Raw genomic sequence first — 23,209 nt, 5'->3', positions numbered from 1 at the left:
CGGCGAACTAAGTATCTAGAAGGTGGCGAAGGCTGAACGGATACGCTAGGCAGGACATGTTGCGAGAATGTGTTCGCTGCCAACGGAACGAGACGAGCAGGAGCGCAACGAGCGAGGTGGTTAGACCAAGTGGAGCGTGATCTGACGTATGTGGGGTGGGATTCCCGAGAATTCGGAGAACGGTTGCCATCACGTTGACCTACCACGGTTAAATCTCCCAATGGGAGTGAAACTGATAGGATTGGAAGCGTCGTCCTCTTTCGCGACAGCAGCTTATACAGCTGATTGCCACCGTAGCGATTAGGGCAGTAACACGCTGAATGCGCTTTAGGAGCCTCAAAAACGGAATGATCGAGTCCAAATGCGCGATTGAGTAGGTTGGTGGGGTTGATGATCGACGACAGGATCGGCTTCAAAAGCCACATCGAATACGCGTGCTAGAGAGTGGTAATGGTCATAGCCTCACTTGCATGGATTATGTTGAACTCTTCGACAATCCGGAACATTAGAAGGAGGTTACTTTCGAGCGTGATTTCGTCAATCTACGGAGTGGCGGCCTTGGGAGTACAGTGTAACCTACACAGAATAAGGAGCGTACAACAAGAACACGCCCAACATGCCACGGAGGACTCGATGTCCAACTGATAGCAGCAGTGAGAAAGCTCAGCGCAAAGAAGCGCTGTAAGATGCTAGTCATCATAACTTCGAAAATTTACGCTTAAGGCGCCCGCACAATTGCACGTCGGACGTCGCGTCGCGTCAGCTGTCAACGCTGTCGTTGATTACTAAAACGCTGACGAGACGCACAGGGAATTTTTTGCAGCACAATACAGCGTCCACTGACAAGGCTTTTCAGAATTTTGGGGTGCCTAACATTACAAAACACAAAAAATGACGAAAACTTTATTTTTGTGTATATTTGTGTCAAACTTTGACAAAAAAAAACCATTAAAAAAGAATATTCAAAACCCTGCTGACGCGCTGGAATTTTGATTTATTTCAAAACGAAAACGTCGACGCTGGAGAACGCTGCTGTTTAGAACAAGTTCAGCGTTTTAGTACAATGCTGTCACTGACGCGACGCACCATTGTGGTAGCTCATACGGAAAACGGTATCCCCAAAATGAAATGTCAACGCGACGCTGACGCGACGCGACGTCCGACGGGCTATTGTGCGGGCGCCTTTAGAGTTAAGGAAAGAAGATCTCTTCAAAGAAACATGAAGTTTCACTGAGATCCAATGTGTATGTGAACGTTTTTAAAAAAAAAAAAGGTGGAGCCATCGTGGATTGGGAGAAAAAACGGTGGAGTGGACATCTGTGTCACTCAATTCCTGGACAGTCACGGATATTTCATGGAGTATCACTACCAGTTTGGATCATGGTCCCGCCTCTCCAACCGACTTGTAATGATGTAGAGGAACCCCCTGAATATATGGTGTTCGCTTATCCTAGGTTCGAAGCAGCACGTGTCATCATTCTTACCACCTGCTGAAGATGTGCATGAACTCTAAAACTTGACATGTGGTCAGCGACGGGTAAGCAAACCCGTTTAGGATGACTTTACGTCGACAAGCATCTGAGTAGTGTGCGTCCGACCTCATGGTTGAAGCTACAAAGATAAGATGCTTCGTGGGGGTCGTGTAGGATACCCCACCGTTTCGGATAGTATCCAAGAAGTGCCACTTCCTACAAGGAAGCTGCGGTATAAGACTTGAACTTCTCCGAAGTGGACCTTGTAGAAAGGGGGAGGGGGGGGGGGGTAACAACGTCGGGCGAGCCGTTTTAGTCAGTGGAGCTGCTTTCGATTGACACGATGGGCAAAAGGTGTCAAACCTCGAATCCTGGTCATAAGCAGTCGAACCTCGATCGAATCGTTAAAGGAGAGGTCAGATCTCGAGTCGCTTAGAGGAGAGGTGTATGTGTTCTACCAAATTTCGAGTCTTGATGAGGTCATATTCCGTTACAGGAGAGATAAAGCCATGAGTCAACAAGAGAAAACGTATATGTTTTAACCTCGAGTCGTTATGAGGAGAGGTCAGAGCTCAAGTCGTAAGGGGGAGTCATAACAAGGAGGGGTCTTAAGCCCTCAGAGGAGAGATCAAGAGAGGATCAAGGAGAGATTCAAAAACGGAAGTAGCTGGAACAGTATAGATAACGTTATTAACGAATACAGTTATTTATTACCAATGGTTACATAGACGTTTCGTCAGGGTGGATTTTGATGGGTTAGAAGCAGGTTTCTTTTTGCTCATTTTGATCAAAAGGAGACAGTGAAATTTTCCGCTCCTAATAATTGTGAGTTAATTTTTACTGAGCATTTCATTATCTGCTGCTGAGAGAGCGTAGACAATTTTTTCTGTAACAAATGATCACTCTTCTACTAGACAAATCATAGAAAAGAATGAGTTGAACCTTCGATTTGGACAGCCCCATCGAGAATAAGGCCAGGGGCCCAGGAGGACTGAGCTATATGCACTACTATAGTCTTTAACGACGGCTGTGATAAAGCACATACGGCAATAAAAAAAACCGTTCCTTAATTTTACTCATAGAGTTCATTTGTTTTCCTTTGAGTAAGTAAACCTAGATTAGAGTAAACGAAAAGAGGGAAAAAATCTTTTTTAGCAGCATCAACTCTATCGAACTTTTTTACAGGGCTAATACAAGTAGGTACTAAATTTTTCAAGTCAATTTTATTTCGAGTTTTAAACTTGCTCGTATAATCTCCGCGTGTGTCTCCACATTGTTTAGATAGATAATCACCAAATGGCATCAGGCATTTTTTTCACAATTTAGGTTTTCGTTCTAAAGTAATTCATATTCTAGAAAAAAGTTTTGGGGTCTGATGAAGTAGTCTGCTTCAAGTTATGCTTATCATTATGCTTAATTGGCATAGGTAAAAAACATATTATTATTATTATTTACTTAATTAAAACTGAGTAGATCAATACAAATGCTTGGCAAAAATAAACAGGAATGGAAGGACTGGTTGTTTTTCTCCTATAGACAAATTGTACATACAAAAAAAAAGGTTGATTTGATGGGTTGACAAAATTTAAATGTTTTTTTTTCAATAATTGTGTCTGTATTTACACTAGTTTGTAATGGACGATTGATTGTAATGCTGTTACGCTCGACTTTCTAGTTTCGCACTGTAGCACAAGGCTGTGGTGCCAAATTTGTTATTAGTTTATGTCAGTTGATGATTGAAGTTCTATTTTAAAAGGTGTACTGCAAGTAATTCGAGTCTAGGAAACTAAACCGATTATTTTTCTTAGTAAAGGAACGCTGCTAGGCTAGAGAGTATGTTTGAACAACTCCAAAAAACTCCTATTTTACAACCTTATCAGACTGGTTTCTCCTATGACTGACTAACTACTGACTTCACTTAAAAGCGATCCAGACAGTTGAACTGTGTTTTAAGGTGTCACCTTGGTTTCGAAAAATGTTTTGAAACAGTAGGAAATGCTAACGTTTTGAAAGTTTTGGAAAGAGGTTAAGCTATTCGTCGATCCACATATGGTGGTTGCAAGTTCTCAACTTCGAATGCTTTCGGTTCTGAGATGGTCATAACAAGTGTCGCAAAGGGTAGGCATTTTAAAACGTTCTTCGGTCTTCGTAAAGTTTGTTCGTTTGTGCAAACTGAGTGAAGGCCCGAATATTTCTTCCATCTATTAAGTCAACGTTTGCAGTGTTGGAGTTCAGTTGTAATCTAAATTAGGACGTTTTTCTGAACGGGCGCTAGTGATTTTGAAAGTTGCGAAAATATAAATTCAGTTAAGAGTAGAGATGCTTTTCTCTAGCCACGAGAAAAGGTCCTATCAGTGTGCAAATTTTATTACGGATTGAAGTCTAGAAAAAATGTTATTATGGGGTGCTTTCTAATTGCTAGATACAACGCAATCGAAGATTGAGAACTTGTAACCGAGATATGAGACTAACAATCTATTACGTTTATAATTGACACAAAAATGCAGCTAGTAAGTTTCTTTATCTAATGGAATCCGTAGGAATAATGTCTGTTTGTTTAAAATTGTCAACTCGTTGATTTGGTAAATTTTATCTATTAGTCTTCACGATTATCCGGAACATCTACGTTCTAAATTGGACACTAACAAACATTGATAGTACTACACAATACTCGCCAATTTTGTTTTCCTTGTTTCTAGTAATCTTGGTTTTGATTTTTTTTTCTTTATCAATACACTACAATAATAAATCGGGAATAATTTATTAAACTTTCGCGCTAGCCGTTGATCACAATACTTTTTTCTATCATTCTAGTGAATAAAATTAAAAACTTCAACATCACTACCGCAGCGATTTTCAACTCTCAATGTCTCAACTATCTATCGTTTTTCGGTCTTTAAAGGAAAAAAACCTCCGGTGATCTCCTGGTTCATGCAGTCGAGTCGATCACGTCGGGTTGATTCAGCTGTAGTCCGGCTACTCCATTTCCGCTGCTATTACCATTGATGATGGCCAGAGTTTGATTGGCATTCAGATCGATTCCGTTGCTGCTGCTTCCGTTAACCGTGGGAATACCACCGTTGTTGCCATTTTGGTGAATCACGTGGGTCGGAACAGCCGCTAGGGGGATGGCCTGAAAATTGGTTTCCTCCAAGTCTTGCTGCAACTGCTGCAGTGCCGGCGACTGTTGAACGAGAGATTGGACGCTGTGCAAAGTCTGTGAATAAAAAATTTATTTCGGTTGATGAGAGAAACTTTTCTCAGAAGCGTTGGGACCATTTCAGGAAATACCTATAGGATTCTAGTGGGGTTGTTCATGCAGCATGCTTGAAATATTGTGGAATAAGCCGGATACCCTTAATGATATTTGGTAAGTGGATGCAGATTTCATTTGTCTCGGTGATAGTTTTTTAGATAATTATTTACAGCGTTCGAAACAAAAACTTCATTCCGCTAAGTGTTGATCAGTCCGATAACTTTTTGTTAGCGTAGTACTTTTTTGCCAAAGTTTCAATGAGCAAGCTGATGAAAGAGATTATCCATGAACACATTTAACATTAATCTGAATTCTGAACTTAAAGTCTGATTCTAAATTGTGAGTCTGAATTTTGAATCTGAATTCTGAGTTTGAATCCTGAATTCTAAATCAGAATTCTTAATCTGAATCTTAACTCTGAATTTTGAGTCTAAATTCTGAATCTGGATACTGAATTTGAATTTTGAATCTTAACTCTGAATCAGGATTCCGAATCTGGATTCCGAATTTGAATTCTTAATGAAACCGTTTGACACAAGTTAAAATATGCTTCAATTTCCTGAATAATTTGGTAACATTTTCTTCAGTTTCGATTATTTATCCTGAGTCTTTTACGGTTAGAAACGAAAATTCCCATTTCTCCCATTTTTAAAGTGATCCTGTAAGTTTTCTGAGTTAGTTGTGAGAGTTTTAATATGTGTATTTAACCAAATAACGTGTTAATAAGTTGTGAAAAAAGTGCCGGTGTTTTAGTGTTAGAATAGGTCATGCAATAATTCGACAATACACCGTTATTATAAAACAAAATATAAAAAAACCTTTTATTCCACATACAATTCTAATATGTTTAAAATAAAGAACATTTGAGTTACAGACCAAATCCATAGCCCGTTAAAAATATGGGTATTACAACGTTGATCAATTCTATTTCTCTACAACTTTTCTCTTCCTTAAACTACCAAAAGGTGATAATACAACTGGTCAAAATATAATACAATTGGATGAAGCATACAGTAATGCGCAAATATTCGTAAAAATAACCCTGATCAAGTCTATTACATCGAGATTCTGGAAGCCATATCGATTTCTTATCCACAGCCGGATATTACCTAGAAAAATATCGCTTATCGATCTATCTGTTCCTCAACAAATTTTTCTCTACCTAAACTATCAGAAAATCAATAATACAATTGTTCAAAACTATAATACAATTTGACGAAGCATACAGAAATGCGCAAATACTAGTTTGATACCCCGAAAAATAGCAAAACCCTGATTAAATATTATTCATATTCGAGATTCTACTCGCAAACTTAAACTAGGGGTCAGCACTCTAATAGTTACTGGAAAAATCTATGCACTAGCATCTTTTCTACGACTTTAGAAAATCTGGCACTTACTTCCAGAGCCCGATCGATGGCTTCGTACTGCCGCTTGGCTTCCGTTACGGCCTGGTGCCAGCTGGCTGACATCACCACGCTCGGCGGTGCTGCTCCCCCCGAGGCCAATAGTTGGTCCTTCTCGCGAAGGCGCGCTTTCAGTTTTGGAATCTGTTGACGATGAAATCAGATTTTTAGTTTTATTAATACCCTTGAAAATATAAAAAAAAATCAATTTATACCTCATTGCAGGCCTCTATCACGTGCCCGATCAGATCGGTTTCCGGGATCGGTTCGTTCTCGTTCCACAGCTTCAAGGCACTGACAATGTCCTCCCGGTTGATCGTCAGACTAGAACTAGTTCCACTTTGGTTGCCAACAGCACCCTTCTGGTTGTTGCTGCACAGTGTGCTCAACTTGCAAATATCTTCGTTCAGTTTCTACAACGGGAAAGCGAAAATTTTAGAATGACCTTCTAAATTTACAACTAATATTGAACCTACATCAATTTCCATCCGATGGCACTGTAGTTCAGCTTTGCTTTTCGTTAGCTCGTTTCCACGAACTGAAAGCTGCTGCGAGGCATCCGCCAAATCTTCCTTCAGCTTCAAGTTGAGTTCCTCGTATTCTTTCACACGATCCTGAATTTCTTCGTTGGTTAAAGCCAATTTGTTCCTGCAAACGAAAAAAAAAATTTAACTCTAAAATTCAATTAAGATTTTTTTTTGAATACTCACTTGTGACTTATCAACTCCTGAATGCAGTGATCGTTATCCATCTGCACTATCCTCAGAACCTTCAGCAGCTTAGTGATCAGATTATCCACCTCGATGACCTGATCGACTAGCGATTGAGCGTTGCAGTACTCGCAGATCGAGGGCATCTCGGCCATCGAAGCCTCTCCGCAGCAGCTGTTTTCATCGTCCTCCAGTGACGACGAATGGCTAGCGATGGTGTGATCCCCGGCACCACCAGCAGCTCCTCCTGTTACCATCGGTTGATCCGAGGATCCACAAGATTGTCGGAACTGTCTCGGCGATCGACCGCTGGCAATAATGCTTGACTGCATCTCGATCTGTTGCCGATTGGCGATGGCCTGCGAAAGGTTGTCCAACGATTCGTCGTGGGAGATCATCATGTTGGCTCCGGATTCCAGGGACGATGGCATCTCGATCTGGGATATACGGGTCGATGAGGATACCATGTTGTGGGAGTGGGAATCCGGCATGGTGACATCCTCCAGCACGTTGTCCATCATGAGGCAGGGTTCCGTTTCCGAGTCCAGCATTTCCGTGGAGTCCGATTCTGTAAAGATGGTTGGTCAATTATTATTAGGTGAAAAATTTACCCACTCTCTGGAGCCACTATTAGGATTCATAGCTTGAAGATGAAGTCGCTAGACTATTTTGAATTAGTTTTCAGGGGTATTTGTTGTCTGCTATTAACACGCTCGTAACTCGATAATGGTACTATTTTTCGGGAACAGACGGGAACATGCAATGTAGTCATGCGATAGTTCGGGTTACTCATGTTTGTTTAACGCATAAAATCCTTGCGATTTTCAAAACTTAATCATGTCAAACTGGAAATTCTCCCCGGATTTTAATTATTATTATTATAGCTAGCCAGGAAATCATGTGAATCGATTGAAATGACAGGAGTCAAAAAAGAGCTCTTCCGGCGTAAATGAAATGATAATTTCAAAATGCACTGTTTATCAAACTGAACTGTTACTTGTAGTAGTTTCATTATTGTCATATTTAAGTTAGCTTTTGAAAGAATCAACGCAATCAATGCTGTACCCTTTTACGGTAGATTTTCATAAAACCGTACATACGTCGATTGAATCTGAAATTTGTGCTTTAACTTATTATATTAAATAGGTACTGATCAATCGATAATCGAATGTTGAAAAAGTAAGCCACTCTCTGGAGTCACCACTAGCTTATGAAAAAGCTCACCGCGATTCCAAAACTCACTGAATTTCCTCAAGGGCAAATCGATTGTTGGAAAAGAGAGCCACTCTCGAGAGCCACGACCCACGACTTTCAATTGTGGTTCACATAATTTACACGATCCTTGTATCGATCGATTGTAAAAACAAAGAAAACAAATTTGGCTTCTTGAAAGCTAATCGCATTAGCCGTTTCAAATAAAGAATTTTGAAAAAAGGTAAGCAGCATATAGGTTAGTTTTTTATTCGGACAGGAAAAACCGAGGTACTCAGTCAATCAGTTGGTAGGTTGAGACACCTAGCTCACTTTTTTCAATACTTCTAGATTATAAAATTGAAAGATGGACAATGATGCTGCATAAATAATGGGGATAAATTTATTAACATTACTTATAAAATTTTAACTACAAAAAAAATAAATTTAGCCTTCATTCAATTTTCTTGGCCCTCGCACTATTCCCCATTAATTTTTTCCTTCCAACTTTACCATTTGATAGGATTTCTAGCCTTTGCCCTAGACAAGCTTAATCTTGGAAAACGTCCCTATTTTTTTAAAAATCATAAATTTACCTCAAAATACAACAAAAACTACACCAAAACTATAAATAAAGTTAGAAAAAAGTTGAACTGTCACATAAATCAACCTGCTGCTTCTAAACGCTTTAATTTTATCAGAAAGGGTGTTCGTTTGCGAGCCTGGATATTTTATGAATTTGAAATTCAATTTTTACTTACATTTGAAATTTTCAAAAACAAACCAAGTTTTTCCCAATTTGAAACTCAACATGTAGGTTTTTAAATGTAGAAATAAGTTTTGAGATATTTAAACTTTAAACTTAGTTATTGATGATTATGTAGAAAAAAATCATGTTGATCAAAGCTGCCCCGGTGATCAATGTTACCCCGTTTTACGGTACTCTTTTATTTCGATGGCAAAATGTCACAATTTCAATTTTCATAAATAAAGGATGTAGGGCCTCTTTTGACTGGAGAATTAAAAGATCCCCTATCAGCTCCTGAAAAATCGACTCACTCTCTGGAGCCGCAACTAGAATATATGGAAGCACATTTAAACCAACAATCCATGTAAGAAACTGAAATAGCTTGTCTTCTTTGAAGCAGGGTGGCCACAATTTTTTCATTTTGAAATTCCCGTTTTCTCCCCGGTTTTCCGATAAAAAATTCAAGGTTTTCCAGACTTTTAATGTCCATACTCGTCGGCATATAGCAAAATTTTCATCCTATTAAATTGATTTGGTGGTTTCATAACACTCAAATCATTGAACACTTAGAAGAACTCGATTCTATTTTAAGGTTTTCATCGCATTTTATAAATATGATATACAAAAAAAAACATCCTACAAAAAATTGTTATGGATTTTTGAGCAATGTTTACAAAAAAAAAAATGGTGTGTTAAACAGGATTTTTATTCGTTATGTGACATTTAATCATTTTTTGATAAGTTACAGATATCAAATGTGTTACTTAAGCTCACAAAATCCACGTCTCTGAAAATTTAAAATTGTTTTGAGGGCGTTTAATCATGTAGCTCCCTCGTCATTGTAAATTCAGTAAAAAATGTTGTTTTCAGACGTTTTACATTCAGTAATAAGTGCATCTTCAAATGTAATATAAATATTTGCTAAAACAAACTACACTGCCGGCCAAAAGTTTGGGATCACCCGTTAAAAAACATGCAAATTCTGATCGTTCATATCTCAGCCGTCTTAGAACATATTGGAAATCTTCTGATCTCATTTGAAAGATAATGAGCAATAGCTATTTCGGAGGTATTTTGCCTAAAAATAATGTTTTAGTTTTGCACCTTAAGCTTAACCTAAAGTTAGAACATTTTCAAAAAATCGTCCTCAATATTCAAAGCCGATCATCTCGAGATAGGGTGGACCAAATTTCACAATTTGAGTTGGATTAGAATCCTTATTCAATACATCTCAAAACACAATCAAAAAAATTTGTGCAAAAATTTAAGAATGTACCTTTAACTAATAAAATAAGGGGTGATCCCAAACTTTTGGACGATAACTCAAGTGTCTGTTTTATTAATTAAAAGGATTCTAATCCAACTCAAATTTTGAAATTTGGTTCACCCTATCCCGAGATGATCGGCTTTAAATATTGAGAGCAATTTTTTGAAAATGTTCTAACTTTAGGTTAAGTTTTAGGCGCAAAACTAAAACATTATTTCTGGGCAAAATACCTCCGAAATAGCTATTGCACATTATCTTTCAAATGAAATCAGACGATTTGCAATATGTTCTAAGACGGCTGAGATATGAACGATCAGAATTTGCATGTTTTTTAGCGGGTGATCCCAAACTTTTGGCCGGCAGTGTATATCACTGATTGACACAGGATTTTTTATAATTGTCCATGTTTTTCAACACAGAGTTATTATGAACACTTGTTTTAGGCATTGTATGATTATCTTAACTTATTTTCAATGTTTAAAATACCAATAAACATCAAGATCTTGAAAATAAACCGTTGTACACTTGAATACTTTGAATATGAGATTGTAGGACAACATTCCCTGTTCCTTTGTGAATACAAAAAATGGCCCCATGGCAAATTAAGGGTAAATTTTGAAAAAAAGAAAAAAAACACAAACTGTATCAAGACTAAGGTTGCCAAATTACCCCTTTTTTTGTTTGCCTGGATATTTAAAGTAAAATTTGGAAACAGCCCGACCCGGTCCGGTTGCTCGGATTTGCCCGGATTTATTCACTTTATTGGGTAATCAAACTAATTGAGTTGTTAAAATTCTTCATTTATCCCTCAATTTTTTCAGAATTTTTTATAAAAAAAGTCATTAAAAGTTTTTTAGCAGTCTTAGATACGATTTCAAATCAGTCGATGAATTTTGATGTAAAATGTTTTTTTTTTTTTGTAGATTAATTTCTGGATTTTGACACAATTTGCACTAATATTGACCGGATTTTTGGTCGTCAATTTTGAAATTAAATGCCCGGATTTTGCCAGGTTTTTTTTAGAAAATTGCATGGATTTGTCCGGTCAGGATAGATAATGAAAAAATTCTGGCAACCTTTATCTAGACGCAGTGTTTAGATTCCTCTAGAAATACTGCCATCTATAAAAATATTCTCGTAACACGAATCTTGTTAAGGTGTGTTTATGATTACCCCATATAAACGTGGGTAATTATGAACTGATATAAGTTTTAGTTGGCCCTACCATTTTCCGAAGAACTTGTCTTCTGTTTAAGCTAAGTTTTAGAAATATTCGCTTTAGAATTCAGTACAGATTTTTTTATATCGAAAAGCCAATATTAGAAAAAAAAAATCTAATTAAGTTTTGGAATTGTTATTATAATTGTATTTTATGCATTCAGTGCTAAAAAGTTAACTTTTAGACACTGAAAACATTATCGAAAAGCAATAATTTTCACTACAAACTGTTTTTGCGGTCCACGATCTACATGATAAGAAATTAGGTCATCAATTGTGTATACCACTGATGTATGAATTGGATGGATGGATTGGATGAATTTACGAATCGTGCAAAGAAATGAACTTTTTGCAACTAATTAGAAAACATTCACCAAACAGTGTATTTTCATCATGAATTCTGACTTCAAAAGTAAAAAAAAAATATATGGGTAGCAAGGTTCAGAGTCTTTATTTAACAGTTTTGAGGATTATTTAACAGCATATCGAAGTTTGAGATATAGACAAAATTTAAAACATTGATTAAATTTAAATTCATCCACCGTTTTTTTTTTAATTTTAAACTAAGAAATTTTAGTTTCGAAATGAATATTTAAAAAAATTACAAAATGAATTCAAAATTATGATATTTAAATTTATTATAATAAAAAATAAAAAATCAGAAGTATCGAAAATCAATAAAAATAAGTAACAATTCTATTCGATTTTCATGGCGTAGTAAAATTGTAATTTGAAATTTTGCAGTTTAAATTGATTGATACTCGAACTAAAATTCCTTTACTTTTAAAAAAATAACTTCAGAACCCATGAATTTACAGTTCAAGATATGTTATAATATATGTACAAATGAAATTGCAAATTTTGAAAGAAATTTGAAAACGAACAATGTAATTTTTTGTAGTAGCCATAAAAAGGTTTTAAAGAAAACATTTCTAAATCCTCTACTGCATACGACCCCATAAAAGGGTTTGAACTTTTTTTAAAATTAGTTTTATCATGAGTTTAAGTAAGTGCAAACTTTGCAAATTATACTTCAAATTTAAAACAGAACTGATTTCATACATTATTTAAACAATTAAAATTATTGAAAAACAGAACCATTTTTTGGCATAAATTTCAGAGTTGCAGGTCAATATTTTAATAATATTTCCATCAACGTTTTTCATTCTCAACGATTTCATTTTTCATTCAGTAGAGAATTAGCTTTGTTATACAGAAAAATGTTGATTTTATTTCAGTGAAAAAAGTAATAGTTACTTCATTGGTTACTTGTTCAGCATATATCTATTTTTGTTTTAGGTCAGTTTCTTGGGGTACAGTTATGAAAATTAACTGTTCCAAATAATGATAGAGTTATAACTATTCTAGATTCAAAGAAACAATGCTTGAAAAAATAATCCTCAAGTTTAAAAAAAGCAATCGAAAAAATCTCTTGTTACATCATTGAAGAACATTTATGAGCTTTCGATATCAAAGATTTAAATTTCATTTACAACTTTTTTGAAGACTGCAATTTTTTTTCTTACGCATTTCAAAAAAATATTTGAATCATTTCGATTAAACAATTTATCTAGCAAGTTTTATTAAAATAACCGTGAAAAGTTGGTTGAAAACCTAAAATACAATTTAAATTCTGGTGAATAAAAAAAAAAGTTTTTTTCTTGATTTGTGTTGAGTAATTCCTGGATTTAGACCTAATCCGCCCATATATTGCCAGATTTGTTGTCGACATTTCGGAATCAAATGCCCGGATTTTGCCAGGATTTTAAGGTAAAATAGCTCGGATTTGTCTCGCCTGGGTACATGCTGAAAAAATTCTGGCAACCTTAACTTAAATAAGCAAAAAATGCCTTTCAACCACAAAATATTTTGAAATAAAAGTAAGAGGTTATGTTTGCGGTTCAAATAAGATTAATTTTCTACTCTTGTTAACTCGATTAGAATTGAACATGTTAGTTGGAGATTTTATTTTGAATAACTTAGCAGTTTTAAAGAATTTATTCAGTCTGTAATGTGTATGTTTTAAGTTTGCAATGTGAAAACCAATAAAATAGTAAAGCTTTATTTTCGCTTTAAGATAAAGTAAATTCTTCGACCAATAAAAACTCATAAACAATTTGTTTTATGAGTTCTGTGAATATTTTTTTTAATTGAAACCTGTATGTTTCAAAGAACAAAACTTCAAAATGAATTCAAATTTTAGTTAAAAGTTCTGATTTCTGCTGGTTTGTGTATCAAAACCGACTCTGAATAAATATTATATTTAAATTTTGAGTCTAGAATTAAAACTATGAAACAGCGATCTCCTGAAATTTGAATCCTGAATGAAATTCTAACATTTATTTGTTTATCTTGATTATAAAACTTTACTTCGAGTTGAGCCTGAATCGGATTTTTTTAATTTGAATTCCGAGTCTGAACCCTGCCTTTTAAACCTGAGTTCCAAATTTTAATTTCCAATCTGACTAAGAATTTTTTATCTAAGTTCCTGATAATAATTTCTTTTAATTATGGACTAACAATCGAAATTTAAATTTTCGCCTTTTAATATGAATTATTCCTTCTGTTATTTATTTGAAATTCAATTTGTAAATTTTAATAAAAATTGCGAATGATGAAACTGTTTTGGATTTTTCAATTTTGGATCACCAATATGAAACTTCCTTAACCCTTTATTTCATGATTTTTTATTTTTCCTTGAAAATCATTTTTTTTAGTTGGAAATTATGAGAACATCAAGTGAAAAAATTTAAATTCAAATACGAATTTTCACTTTTTTCATACATTAACTGTTGCAAATTTGTTACTTTATGAAACGAAGGGTTAAGTTCCAATTCTGCAAAAGAATTAAAAGTAGAAATGTTGTAACAGTTGTAATTATAATTTTTTTTTTTCACATTCCAAAATCATGAGTTTCGAATATGGAAAATGCATTTTGTTTATGTTTCGAATGTAAAACCACGATTTGAATCAGGTTTTTATTCCCAATAATGATTCAAAGTGGATTTCTATATAAAAAAACTGAATAAAGAATCTGAAATCTGATCACAATTTTAATATTTATAAGCAAATTTGGATCCACAAAATCCACAATTATTCTAACCTAAATTAGTATAATTTTGCAAAAAAATGAACAAAATTGGGCGACGTGTAGGCAATTAGGCAAGGTAAGTTTTACGTTATTGAAATTCGATATTCGGGACTCAATTTCTATCAACAAGCGAATTTTTTTTTTTTGAAAAACTGTAGAAAAATTGTGGACCTGGAATAAGATTTAGAGGCTTTAGTTTTGAGTCGAGATTATTACTCTTGAATAATTTTAGCCGTTTATAAAAATTTGATTAACAATTTAAAATTTTGAGTCAAAGAAGAACATTTTGCTTGGAAACCCCTTTCCCCTCCGTTCCTACGGCCATGATTGGTTTTTTTCTTTAAATTATTGTAATAATGTGCGATACTTGAACAAATTTAAAAAGACTTTTTGAATTTCTCATCTCATTTTTCGAGGCAGTTTTGAACTCTAGGTTTCGGTTAAATTAGTAAGTTTTTTTCCAATCTAGTGGTAATTGCAGAGAAACCAGAGTACATAGTTTATTAGTTTACAATCTTATGATATTCTTTCAACACATTTTTTAAATTGTTGAATTCCGACTTTAAATTTTAATTTTGAATTCAGGTTTGAATCGCTTATCTTGGGACCAGAACTGAATTTCGATTTCCTTTTGTTAATTTTCTTGGGTTTGGGTCTAAATTTCCGTTTTTCCCGGTTTTCGCGGTGCGATTTTCAAATCCCGGTTTTTCCCGATTCTGTGGCCACCCTGATTGAAGCAAACTAGAGGAACTTCAAAGAACGTCTGGATCTCTAGTTAAGTATGTGCTTACAAACTTAAGGTTCCAACGTCGATTCAATTTTCCAACACCAAGGTGCGAATTGGTCAATCTTCACTGTTAATGATCCAGAGCCAGCGATTTTATAATTAGGGAAAAAACTTCGCACTGTTTCGAAATCACATGTTAAACAGTAAATAAAGAATTTCATTTTGATATGTTTGGCTTCAAATCTTCGAAAATAAGCGTTTCATCACATTCATGTTTGTAATTGAACTGTTTCAAAATAAGCTAGTAAAACTTGTAATCATGTTTAACAGCTTGAGAAAGACAGATATTACCATTATTTATCACGAACCGTATTGAACTTGTTAATCAATTCCCTACCAACGATTTCAGAATTATCTTCTGTAACTAGTTAGAGGTTTTGGATGCTTCTCGATAAGTTAGGTAGTTACAAAATCAAACATTTTTCCACTTACCATGCCCACAGTGATCCTTCTTTTCCTTCGGGGCCGCAACGGATCCACCGTTGGAGACCGCGGTCTTCAGTACCGCCGTCTTGCTGGTGGCATTCCGGATAGCACTGATGACGGCCGCAATGAACGAATGGCCACGCTGTGGCGAAAGGGGCGTATTGGCATCCTTCGATCCATCGGCTACGGCCGTGCTGCTGTTTCCAACCATGGAACATCCGGCTTGTTCCGCCTCCGGACTTCCGTCCCCGCTGTCACTCTGGGTGTAGGCTTCATTGTGATAAATTACGTCCTGAAAAAGTGATACGCAAACAATTAATCTCGGTTTGTGGAAAGTTAATTTCATTAGAATTTAAAATCACTCAGGTCATGCTTATATGATTGTTTTTAAAAATTTTGTTAGTAATTATCAAATCTTTCATCAAATCTACTCACTCGAAGGAAAATTAGTTTTATTTCAGAAGATAGTCTCATGCGCTGGAAAAAAACAAAAACCTAACAAATTTCTAAGAGCTGCTCTAGTTCCTCTAGAAAACCACACGGATGAAACCTGGTCCAAGAAAACGGGGTTTCCAAGGGGCTAAGTATTAGGGTTAAGGGGGGTTTCAGAAAGCCACACACTCAAGTCGTTGGTTGGTTCAGAAGGGTAGATTTTGCTGGCTCAACTTACCGAATCGCACGTAATCTCTAGCAAAGGAGAAATTTTTGTTGTCGGAGTAAGGATTTCGCACATCGAAACATTCGTGGCGAATGGTGGCGGATTTTTGGTTAGTTCAGGTTTTGGAATGGTCAGAAATTGGGAGCCGATAGAAAAGCAATCATTAGTACTTGCCTAAAGGAAAACAAACCAATCACAGTTCAATTAGAGTCTGCCGAATTCATATTTACAAGACGGGAAAGTTCGCCAACAAAAACATTGCCGAAATAGGGCTAGTCCCTTTTGAATCGTTAGAGTCACTATAAATTGTAGTTAGTTCGGTCGTCAGCAGATAACCTCTATGCTTGACAATAGTTCTCTACAGTTTGAGGTTGAGAGTTTAGAAGGGAAAAAACTTGAAAAAGATTGCCTCAGGCTCATTTACCTCCAAGTCCTGCTCGGAAATGTTGTAGGACGCAATAAGCTGCTCGACAAGATGGCCCAGCCGAGATCCCAATCCGCAGAGGGCCACCGAAGCCCCGGAAACGGCAGCGCCCTGCTGCAGTAGGACGTCCTTGGTGCGGCTCTCCAGGGCATTGTACTTCGCCTGCATTCCCAGGTACTCTTGTCTAAAAAAAAAGAGAACATTAACACCTTGATAAGTGTTGATGAAAATGAATTTGAATTTACCTTCGTTGCTCTCCAATCCGCACCAGATGCCGACAGTCTTCCTGTTGCCGCTCGATTTCACTCTCCCGCTGGCTGAGCGACTGTTTCAGTTGGCACACCTCCAGCTCGGCTTCTTTCAGCGCCTCCATGCAGGAAGCTTTCTCGGCCTGCAAGAAATCCTGCAGCTCATTGGATTCTTCCTCCAGTTCAGTCTTTTGCCTCAGCAGTTCCTCCTGGTTCTTGAGCGAACGTTCCATGTCGATTTGGAGCGCCCGGCAAATGTTCCGAAGTTTGGCAATCTCTTCCTGTTTCTTCTCGAGTGCGGATCCGGACAGCTGGATCTGGGACTCCAGCATTAGGAGGCTGTCGCACTCGTTGCCTCCTCCGGTTGTTTCGAGAGTTGGGAGTGTTCCCTGGACGGAACCCAGCATTCCTAGCACCCGTTCGCTGTTCTTCTGCAGCTCCTTTTGGGCGGCAAATTTTTCTTCCCGCTCTTTTAGCAGCTTCTGTTCCAAGGCCGTTACCATTTGGCTCTTTTCCGAGTGTTTGGTCATCAAGGTAGAATATTCTGTGGTCAATTTTTTAAGCTTTTCCTCCAACCGTTCCATTTCTTTGTCCCGGATATCGGATTGGGTCGATTTATGGCTGGTTTCGACGGCGTCAACTTTAATATCCTTAGCTTTGCCGTTAAATGCGTCATCCACGTCTTTGGAAGTAATTGCCGTCTGCACACTGGTTTCGTGGTAGATTTTAGTCTTTTGAACCTGTTTCTTTGCTCCGATTGTTACTTTGGGATAGCTTGGAAGTGTTTTTGTGGGTGTCTCAGGCTTTGTAATAGGAAGTTTTTTCACTAGAGAAGTGGTCATTCGGTTTTGCTGTTCTCGAGTTAGGGAGCCACTTCTAGAGCTGGACCCTCCTTTCAGATCTTCAGCGGATTTCTCTCTTCGGCGTCTAGGAAGGGTTCCAAATTTGTCCAAGGGACTGCTGACTTTGGTCTCCAGCGAAAGAGTGCCGACGCGAGTTTTGATCGACACAGTTTCTGGAGCAGTTGAAGAGGCCCTGGTGCCAGATCTTGGAGTGGTGTTACATCTTCCGCCAACGGACGGCCAACGTCCATCATCTGTAGGGGTGGCCAGCGGAGTACGTCCTCGAGTAACGGACGGAGTTCTCGATAGACTAACCCTTGAGATTGCCGGCGAGGAGTCTTTCAGTCCAGTTGGTAAAGAATCGGGCTTTGCAGGTCGTTTTGTCTGTGCCACTGTTTTTGGAGTAGCATTTTTATTGTTGAAAACATTTCCAGAGCCTGTGATTTTTTCCCGGGATCGAGCTCTTTCTCTGGCGGCAACATTCATGGCAGATGCGGGAGGTGTTTTCAAGTTCAGCGACATCGATCGACCCAACGAAGAAGCTCTCGACCTTGAACTACTTCTAGTCGAGGAAGCACTATCTCCAGACTTCCTAGGGGACCGATTTGTCAGCGGTTCTTTCATGGCGACCTTCTTCTTGGTCGAACTACCAGACTTCCTTAAGGAACTGACCGGCCCTCCAGTAACCGAAGAACTTTCACTTCCCCCCTCACTCGCACAATAATCGTTACTCAGCCTTCCGCTACCCAAAAGGATAGTACTTCCTGTTTTATCGTAGGCATCCGAGCTGTAGCTTATCATGCTCGAGTTGCATGACATGCTCACGCCATTGCCTTCTTCCAGTCCACAACAGCTGCTCGCATATCCGGCACTATTGTTACTCAGCGCCCTCTGTAGAATCCCGGTTTCGTTCAACGATCCGGTAATCCCCCCGAATTCTACCCCACTATCACTGCCATCTCCCCCACCATTCAGCACCTTGGCCACATCTTCCGCATCCGCCACACTTCCCGTCTCGATAAGCTCGATAATATCACTAACTTTATCACTCTCAACCGACTGCTGATGATGATCCTCCGATCCCACCAGGGAAGAACAGTTGTAATCCGGCACGGCAAACGACGAACTCTGGGACGACTTGGTGGTGTCGTTCACATCCGTCGGTTCCAACTCCCCGGCGAGTTGAAGCGATCCGTTGGCGGTCGCCGCCGCTTCCTCGATGGTATCCATCAATCAGTTTTAGATGCGTTACGTTCACCGATTTTAACAAAAATTAATTGCTGGAAAAAAAGCTCACAGCTGTCGCGAAGCGGACGTTATCGAGTGGTTCCAGCTTACATTTTGCGCTAACCGGGTTGCACTTTGAGGCCTCTGAGCAGCACTGCAAAAAGAAGAGATTGAGGAAAAAAAAAGGTAAGTCAATATCGTCAACCGCACCAATCGATGTCGCGTTTTCGACTGAACGCAATAAATTGCAATTTCAGTTTATCGAATCGACCGAAGAAGATGGGCAAAGCCTTACGGCGTCTAGTCACTAGAATTTATCTTATCAATATCGGCAAAATTAGTTGGATGTCGGGATCGCAAAAAAAATTACACTTCGCGATGAAACAAAGATAAATTAACCATGGAACATGCACCAAAAATAATTGAAGTGCTTCTCAATAAATGAATAATTTTTTTTCAACAAAACACGTTCAGTTCAGAATTTATATTGTAAATTTGTTAATTTGCATTTCAATGTTGAATAACACTTTTAATTTGCCTTTTCAACCGCAAACACAAAAACATACAGGATTTTTGTGAGACTCCATGTTTCGTGGAATCCTGGTAAGTTTTGGGTCGAACATTCTGAAATAGTCTATAGGAAGCTTACAAGCAGCATTCAGAAAGCTCTATAAAAATATACCTTTTGGATTTTGGAATTTGAAAATATTCATTTTAAAAAATTGATTTTTCTCATTTTTGTTATATTTGTCATTTCTGACATTTTTTTTTTGTTTTTTTTTATTTTTCGTCATTTTTGTCATTTTTTGAAATTTTTTGTCATTTTTGTACTTTTTGTCATTTCTGAAATTTTGGTCATTTTTTTCCATTTTTTGTAATTTTTTCCATTTTTGTCTTTTTTCCATTTTTTTGTCATTTTTTTCCATTTTTTGACTTTTTTTCAATTTTTTTTTTTTTTTTATCAGTTTTTGTCATTTTTTCCATTTTTTTAAATTTTTTCCATTTTTTCCATGTTTTGTTAATTTTTCCATTTTTTGTCATTTTTTTCCATTTTTTGACAATTTTTCCATTTTTTGTAGTTTTTTTCATTCTTTGTAAATTTTTCGATTTTTTGTCATTTTTTGTTATTTTTTGATATTTTTTACATTTTTTGTCATTTTTCCCATTTTTTGTCATTTTTCCCATTTTTTGTCATTTTTCCATTTTTTTGTCATTTTATCATTTTTTGTCATTTTTTGTCATTTTTCCCATTTTGTTGTAATTTTTTTCATTTTTAGTCATTTTTTCCACATTTTGCCATTTTTTTTCATTCTTTGTCAGTTGTTTCATTTTTTGTCATTTTTTTCCCATTTTTGTCATTTTTTTTTTTCATTTTTTTGTCATTTTTCCCATTGTTTGTCGTTTTTACATTTTTGGTCATTTTTTCCATTTTTATCATTTTTCCCATTTTTTATCATTTTTTGGAATTTTTTCCACTTATGGTTATTTTTTTCCATTTTTCGTCATTTTTTCCATTTTTTGTCATTTTTTCCATTTTTTGTCACGTTTTCTTTTTTGTCTTTTTTTCCATTTTTTGTCTTTTTTTCCATTTTTTGTCATTTTTTCCATTTTTTGTCATTTTTTCCATTTTTTGTCATTTTTTCCATTTTTTGTCATTTTTTCCATTTTTTGTCATTTTTTCCATTTTTTGTCATTTTTTGTCATTTTTCCTTTTTTTGATTTTTTTCCATTTTTTGTAATTTTTTCCTGTTTTGTTATTTTTTCCATATTTGTCTTTTATTTCATTTTTTTTTCTTTTTTTCCATTTTTTACTTTTTTTGTCATTTTTTTCCATTTTTTGTCATTTGTTCCATTTTTTGTCTTTTTTTCCATTTTTTGTCATTTTTTTCCATTTTGTGACATTTTTTCCATTTTTTTGTTAATTTTCCATTTTTTGTCATTTTTTTGTCATTTATTTCCATTTTTTGTAATTTATTCAATTTTTTCCATTTTTTGACATTTTTTCATTTTTTGTCATTTTTTCCATTTTTTCGTCATTTTTTCCTTTTTTTCCTTTTTCCATTTTTTGTCATTTTTTCCGATTTTTGTCTTTTTTCCATTTTTTGTCTTTTGTCCATTTGTTTGTCATTTTTTCCATTTTTTGTCATTTTTTCCATTTTGTTGTAATTTTTTTCCTCTTTTTGCCATTTTTTTTTAATTTTTTGTCATTTTTTTCCCATTTTTGTCATTTTTTGTCGTTTTTCCATTTTTTGTCATCTTTCTCATTGTTGGTCGTTTTTAAATTTTTTCTATTTTTATTATTTTTTCCATTTTTTATCATTTTTTCCATTTTTGTCATCTTTTCCACTTTTTGTTAATTTTTCCATTTTTTGTGATATTTTCCATTTTTTGTCATTTTTTCCATTTTTTGTTATTTTTTCCATTTTTTTGTCATTTTTTCCACTTTTTGTCATTTTTTCCAATTTTTGTAATTTTTTCCATTTTTTGCCATTTTTTCCATTTTTTGTCATTTGTTCCATTTTTTGTCATTTTTTCCATTTATTGTCTTTTTTTATTTTTTGTCTTTATTTCCATTTTTTGTCTATTTTCCATTTTTTGTCTTTTTTCCGTTTTTTGTCATTTTTGTCTTTTTCCATTTATTGTCTTTTTTCCATTTTTTGTAATTTATTCAATTTTTTCCATTTTTTGCCATTTTTCCATTTTTTGTCATTTTTTCCATTTTTTCGTCATTTTTTCCTTTTTTTCCTTTTTCCATTTTTTGTCATTTTTTCCGATTTTTGTCTTTTTTTCCATTTTTTGTCTTTTGTCCGTTTGTTTGTCATTTTTTCCATTTTGTTGTAATTTTTTTCCTCTTTTTGCCAATTTTTTTTAATTTTTTGTCATTTTTTTCCCATTTTTGTCATTTTTTTGTCGTTTTTCCATTTTTTGTCATCTTTCTCATTGTTTGTCGTTTTTAATTTTTTTCTTTTTTTATTATTTTTCCCATTTTTTATCATTTTTTCCATTTTTGTCATCTTTTCCACTTTTTGTTAATTTTTCCATTTTTTGTGATATTTTCCATTTTTTGTAATTTTTTTCCATTTTTTGTTATTTTTTCCATTTTTTTGTCATTTTCTCCACTTTTTGTCATTTTTTCCAATTTTTGTAATTTTTTCCATTTTTTGCCATTTTTTCCATTTTTTGTCATTTGTTCCATTTTTTGTCATTTTTTCCATTTATTGTCTTTTTTTATTTTTTGTCTTTATTTCCATTGTTTGTCTATTTTCCATTTTTTGTCTTTTTACCGTTTTTTGTCATTTTTGTCTTTTTCCATTTTTTGTCTTTTTTCCATTTTTTGTCATTTTTGTCTTTTTCCATTTTTTTTTTGTCTTTTTTCCATTTTTTGTCATTTTTTCCATTTATTGTCTTTTATTATTTTTTGTCTTTATTTCCATTTTTTGTCTATTTTTCATTTTTTGTCTTTTTTCCGTTTTTTGTCATTTTTGTCTTTTTCCATTTTTTGTCTTTTTTCCATTTTTTGTCATTTTTGTCTTTTTCCATTTTTTTTTTTGTCTTTTTTCCATTTTTTGTCTTTAGTTCCATTTTTTGTCTTTTTTCCATTTTTTTGTCTTTTTTTCCTTTTTTTGTCTTTTTTCTATTTTTTGTCATTTTTGTCTTTTTCCATTTTTTGTCTTTTTCCATTTTTTGTCTTTTTTCCTTTTTGTTTTTTTTCTTTTTTCCATTTTTTGACTTTCTTTCCATTTTTTGTCTTTTTTGTCTTCTATGTCATTTTTGTCATTTTTGTGTCATTTTTGTGTCATTTTTGTGTCATTTTTGTGTCATTTTTGTGTCATTTTTGTGTCATTTTTGTGTCATTTTTGTGTCATTTTTGTGTCATTTTTGTGTCATTTTTGTGTCATTTTTGTGTCATTTTTGTGTCATTTTTGTGTCATTTTTGTGTAACTTTTGTGTCATTTTTGTGTCATTTTTGTGTCATTTTTGTGTCATTTTTGTGTCATTTTTGTGTCATTTTTGTGTCATTTTTGTGTAATTTTTGTGTCATTTTTGTGTCATTTTTGTGTCATTTTTGTGTCATTTTTGTGTCATTTTTGTGTCATTTTTGTGTCATTTTTGTGTCATTTTTGTGTCATTTTTGTGTTATTTTTGTGTCATTTTTGTGTAATTTTTGTGTCATTTTTGTGTCATTTTTGTGTCATTTTTGTGTCATTTTTGTGTCATTTTTGTGTCATTTTTGTGTC

At 35.1% G+C, this 23,209-nt stretch overlaps 1 protein-coding gene across 1 annotated transcript in view; it reads right to left on the bottom strand.

Moving 5' to 3' along the window:
* Positions 1–2,538: 2,538 nt before the first annotated feature.
* The window catches only part of LOC129758251 (uncharacterized), a 198,521-nt gene continuing 177,850 nt past the window's right edge, over positions 2,539–23,209 (bottom strand). The window contains exons 2-9 of the mRNA XM_055755721.1: positions 16,900–19,125; positions 16,655–16,838; positions 15,579–15,864; positions 6,845–7,412; positions 6,611–6,782; positions 6,350–6,547; positions 6,129–6,278; positions 2,539–4,689 (exon numbers count right to left, since the gene is read on the bottom strand). Of these exons, the coding sequence (XP_055611696.1) occupies positions 4,402–4,689; positions 6,129–6,278; positions 6,350–6,547; positions 6,611–6,782; positions 6,845–7,412; positions 15,579–15,864; positions 16,655–16,838; positions 16,900–18,974 (3,921 nt within the window). The 5' untranslated portion in view covers positions 18,975–19,125 and the 3' untranslated portion in view covers positions 2,539–4,401. The remainder of the gene's footprint in view (positions 4,690–6,128; positions 6,279–6,349; positions 6,548–6,610; positions 6,783–6,844; positions 7,413–15,578; positions 15,865–16,654; positions 16,839–16,899; positions 19,126–23,209) is intronic.

The sequence above is a fragment of the Uranotaenia lowii genome, chromosome 3 (genome assembly GCF_029784155.1).
Source record: "Uranotaenia lowii strain MFRU-FL chromosome 3, ASM2978415v1, whole genome shotgun sequence".
Classification (NCBI taxonomy): Eukaryota; Metazoa; Arthropoda; class Insecta; order Diptera; family Culicidae; genus Uranotaenia; species Uranotaenia lowii.
Note: the sequence above shows the minus strand (reverse complement) of the source record. Positions and strands in the feature narration are given on the sequence as shown.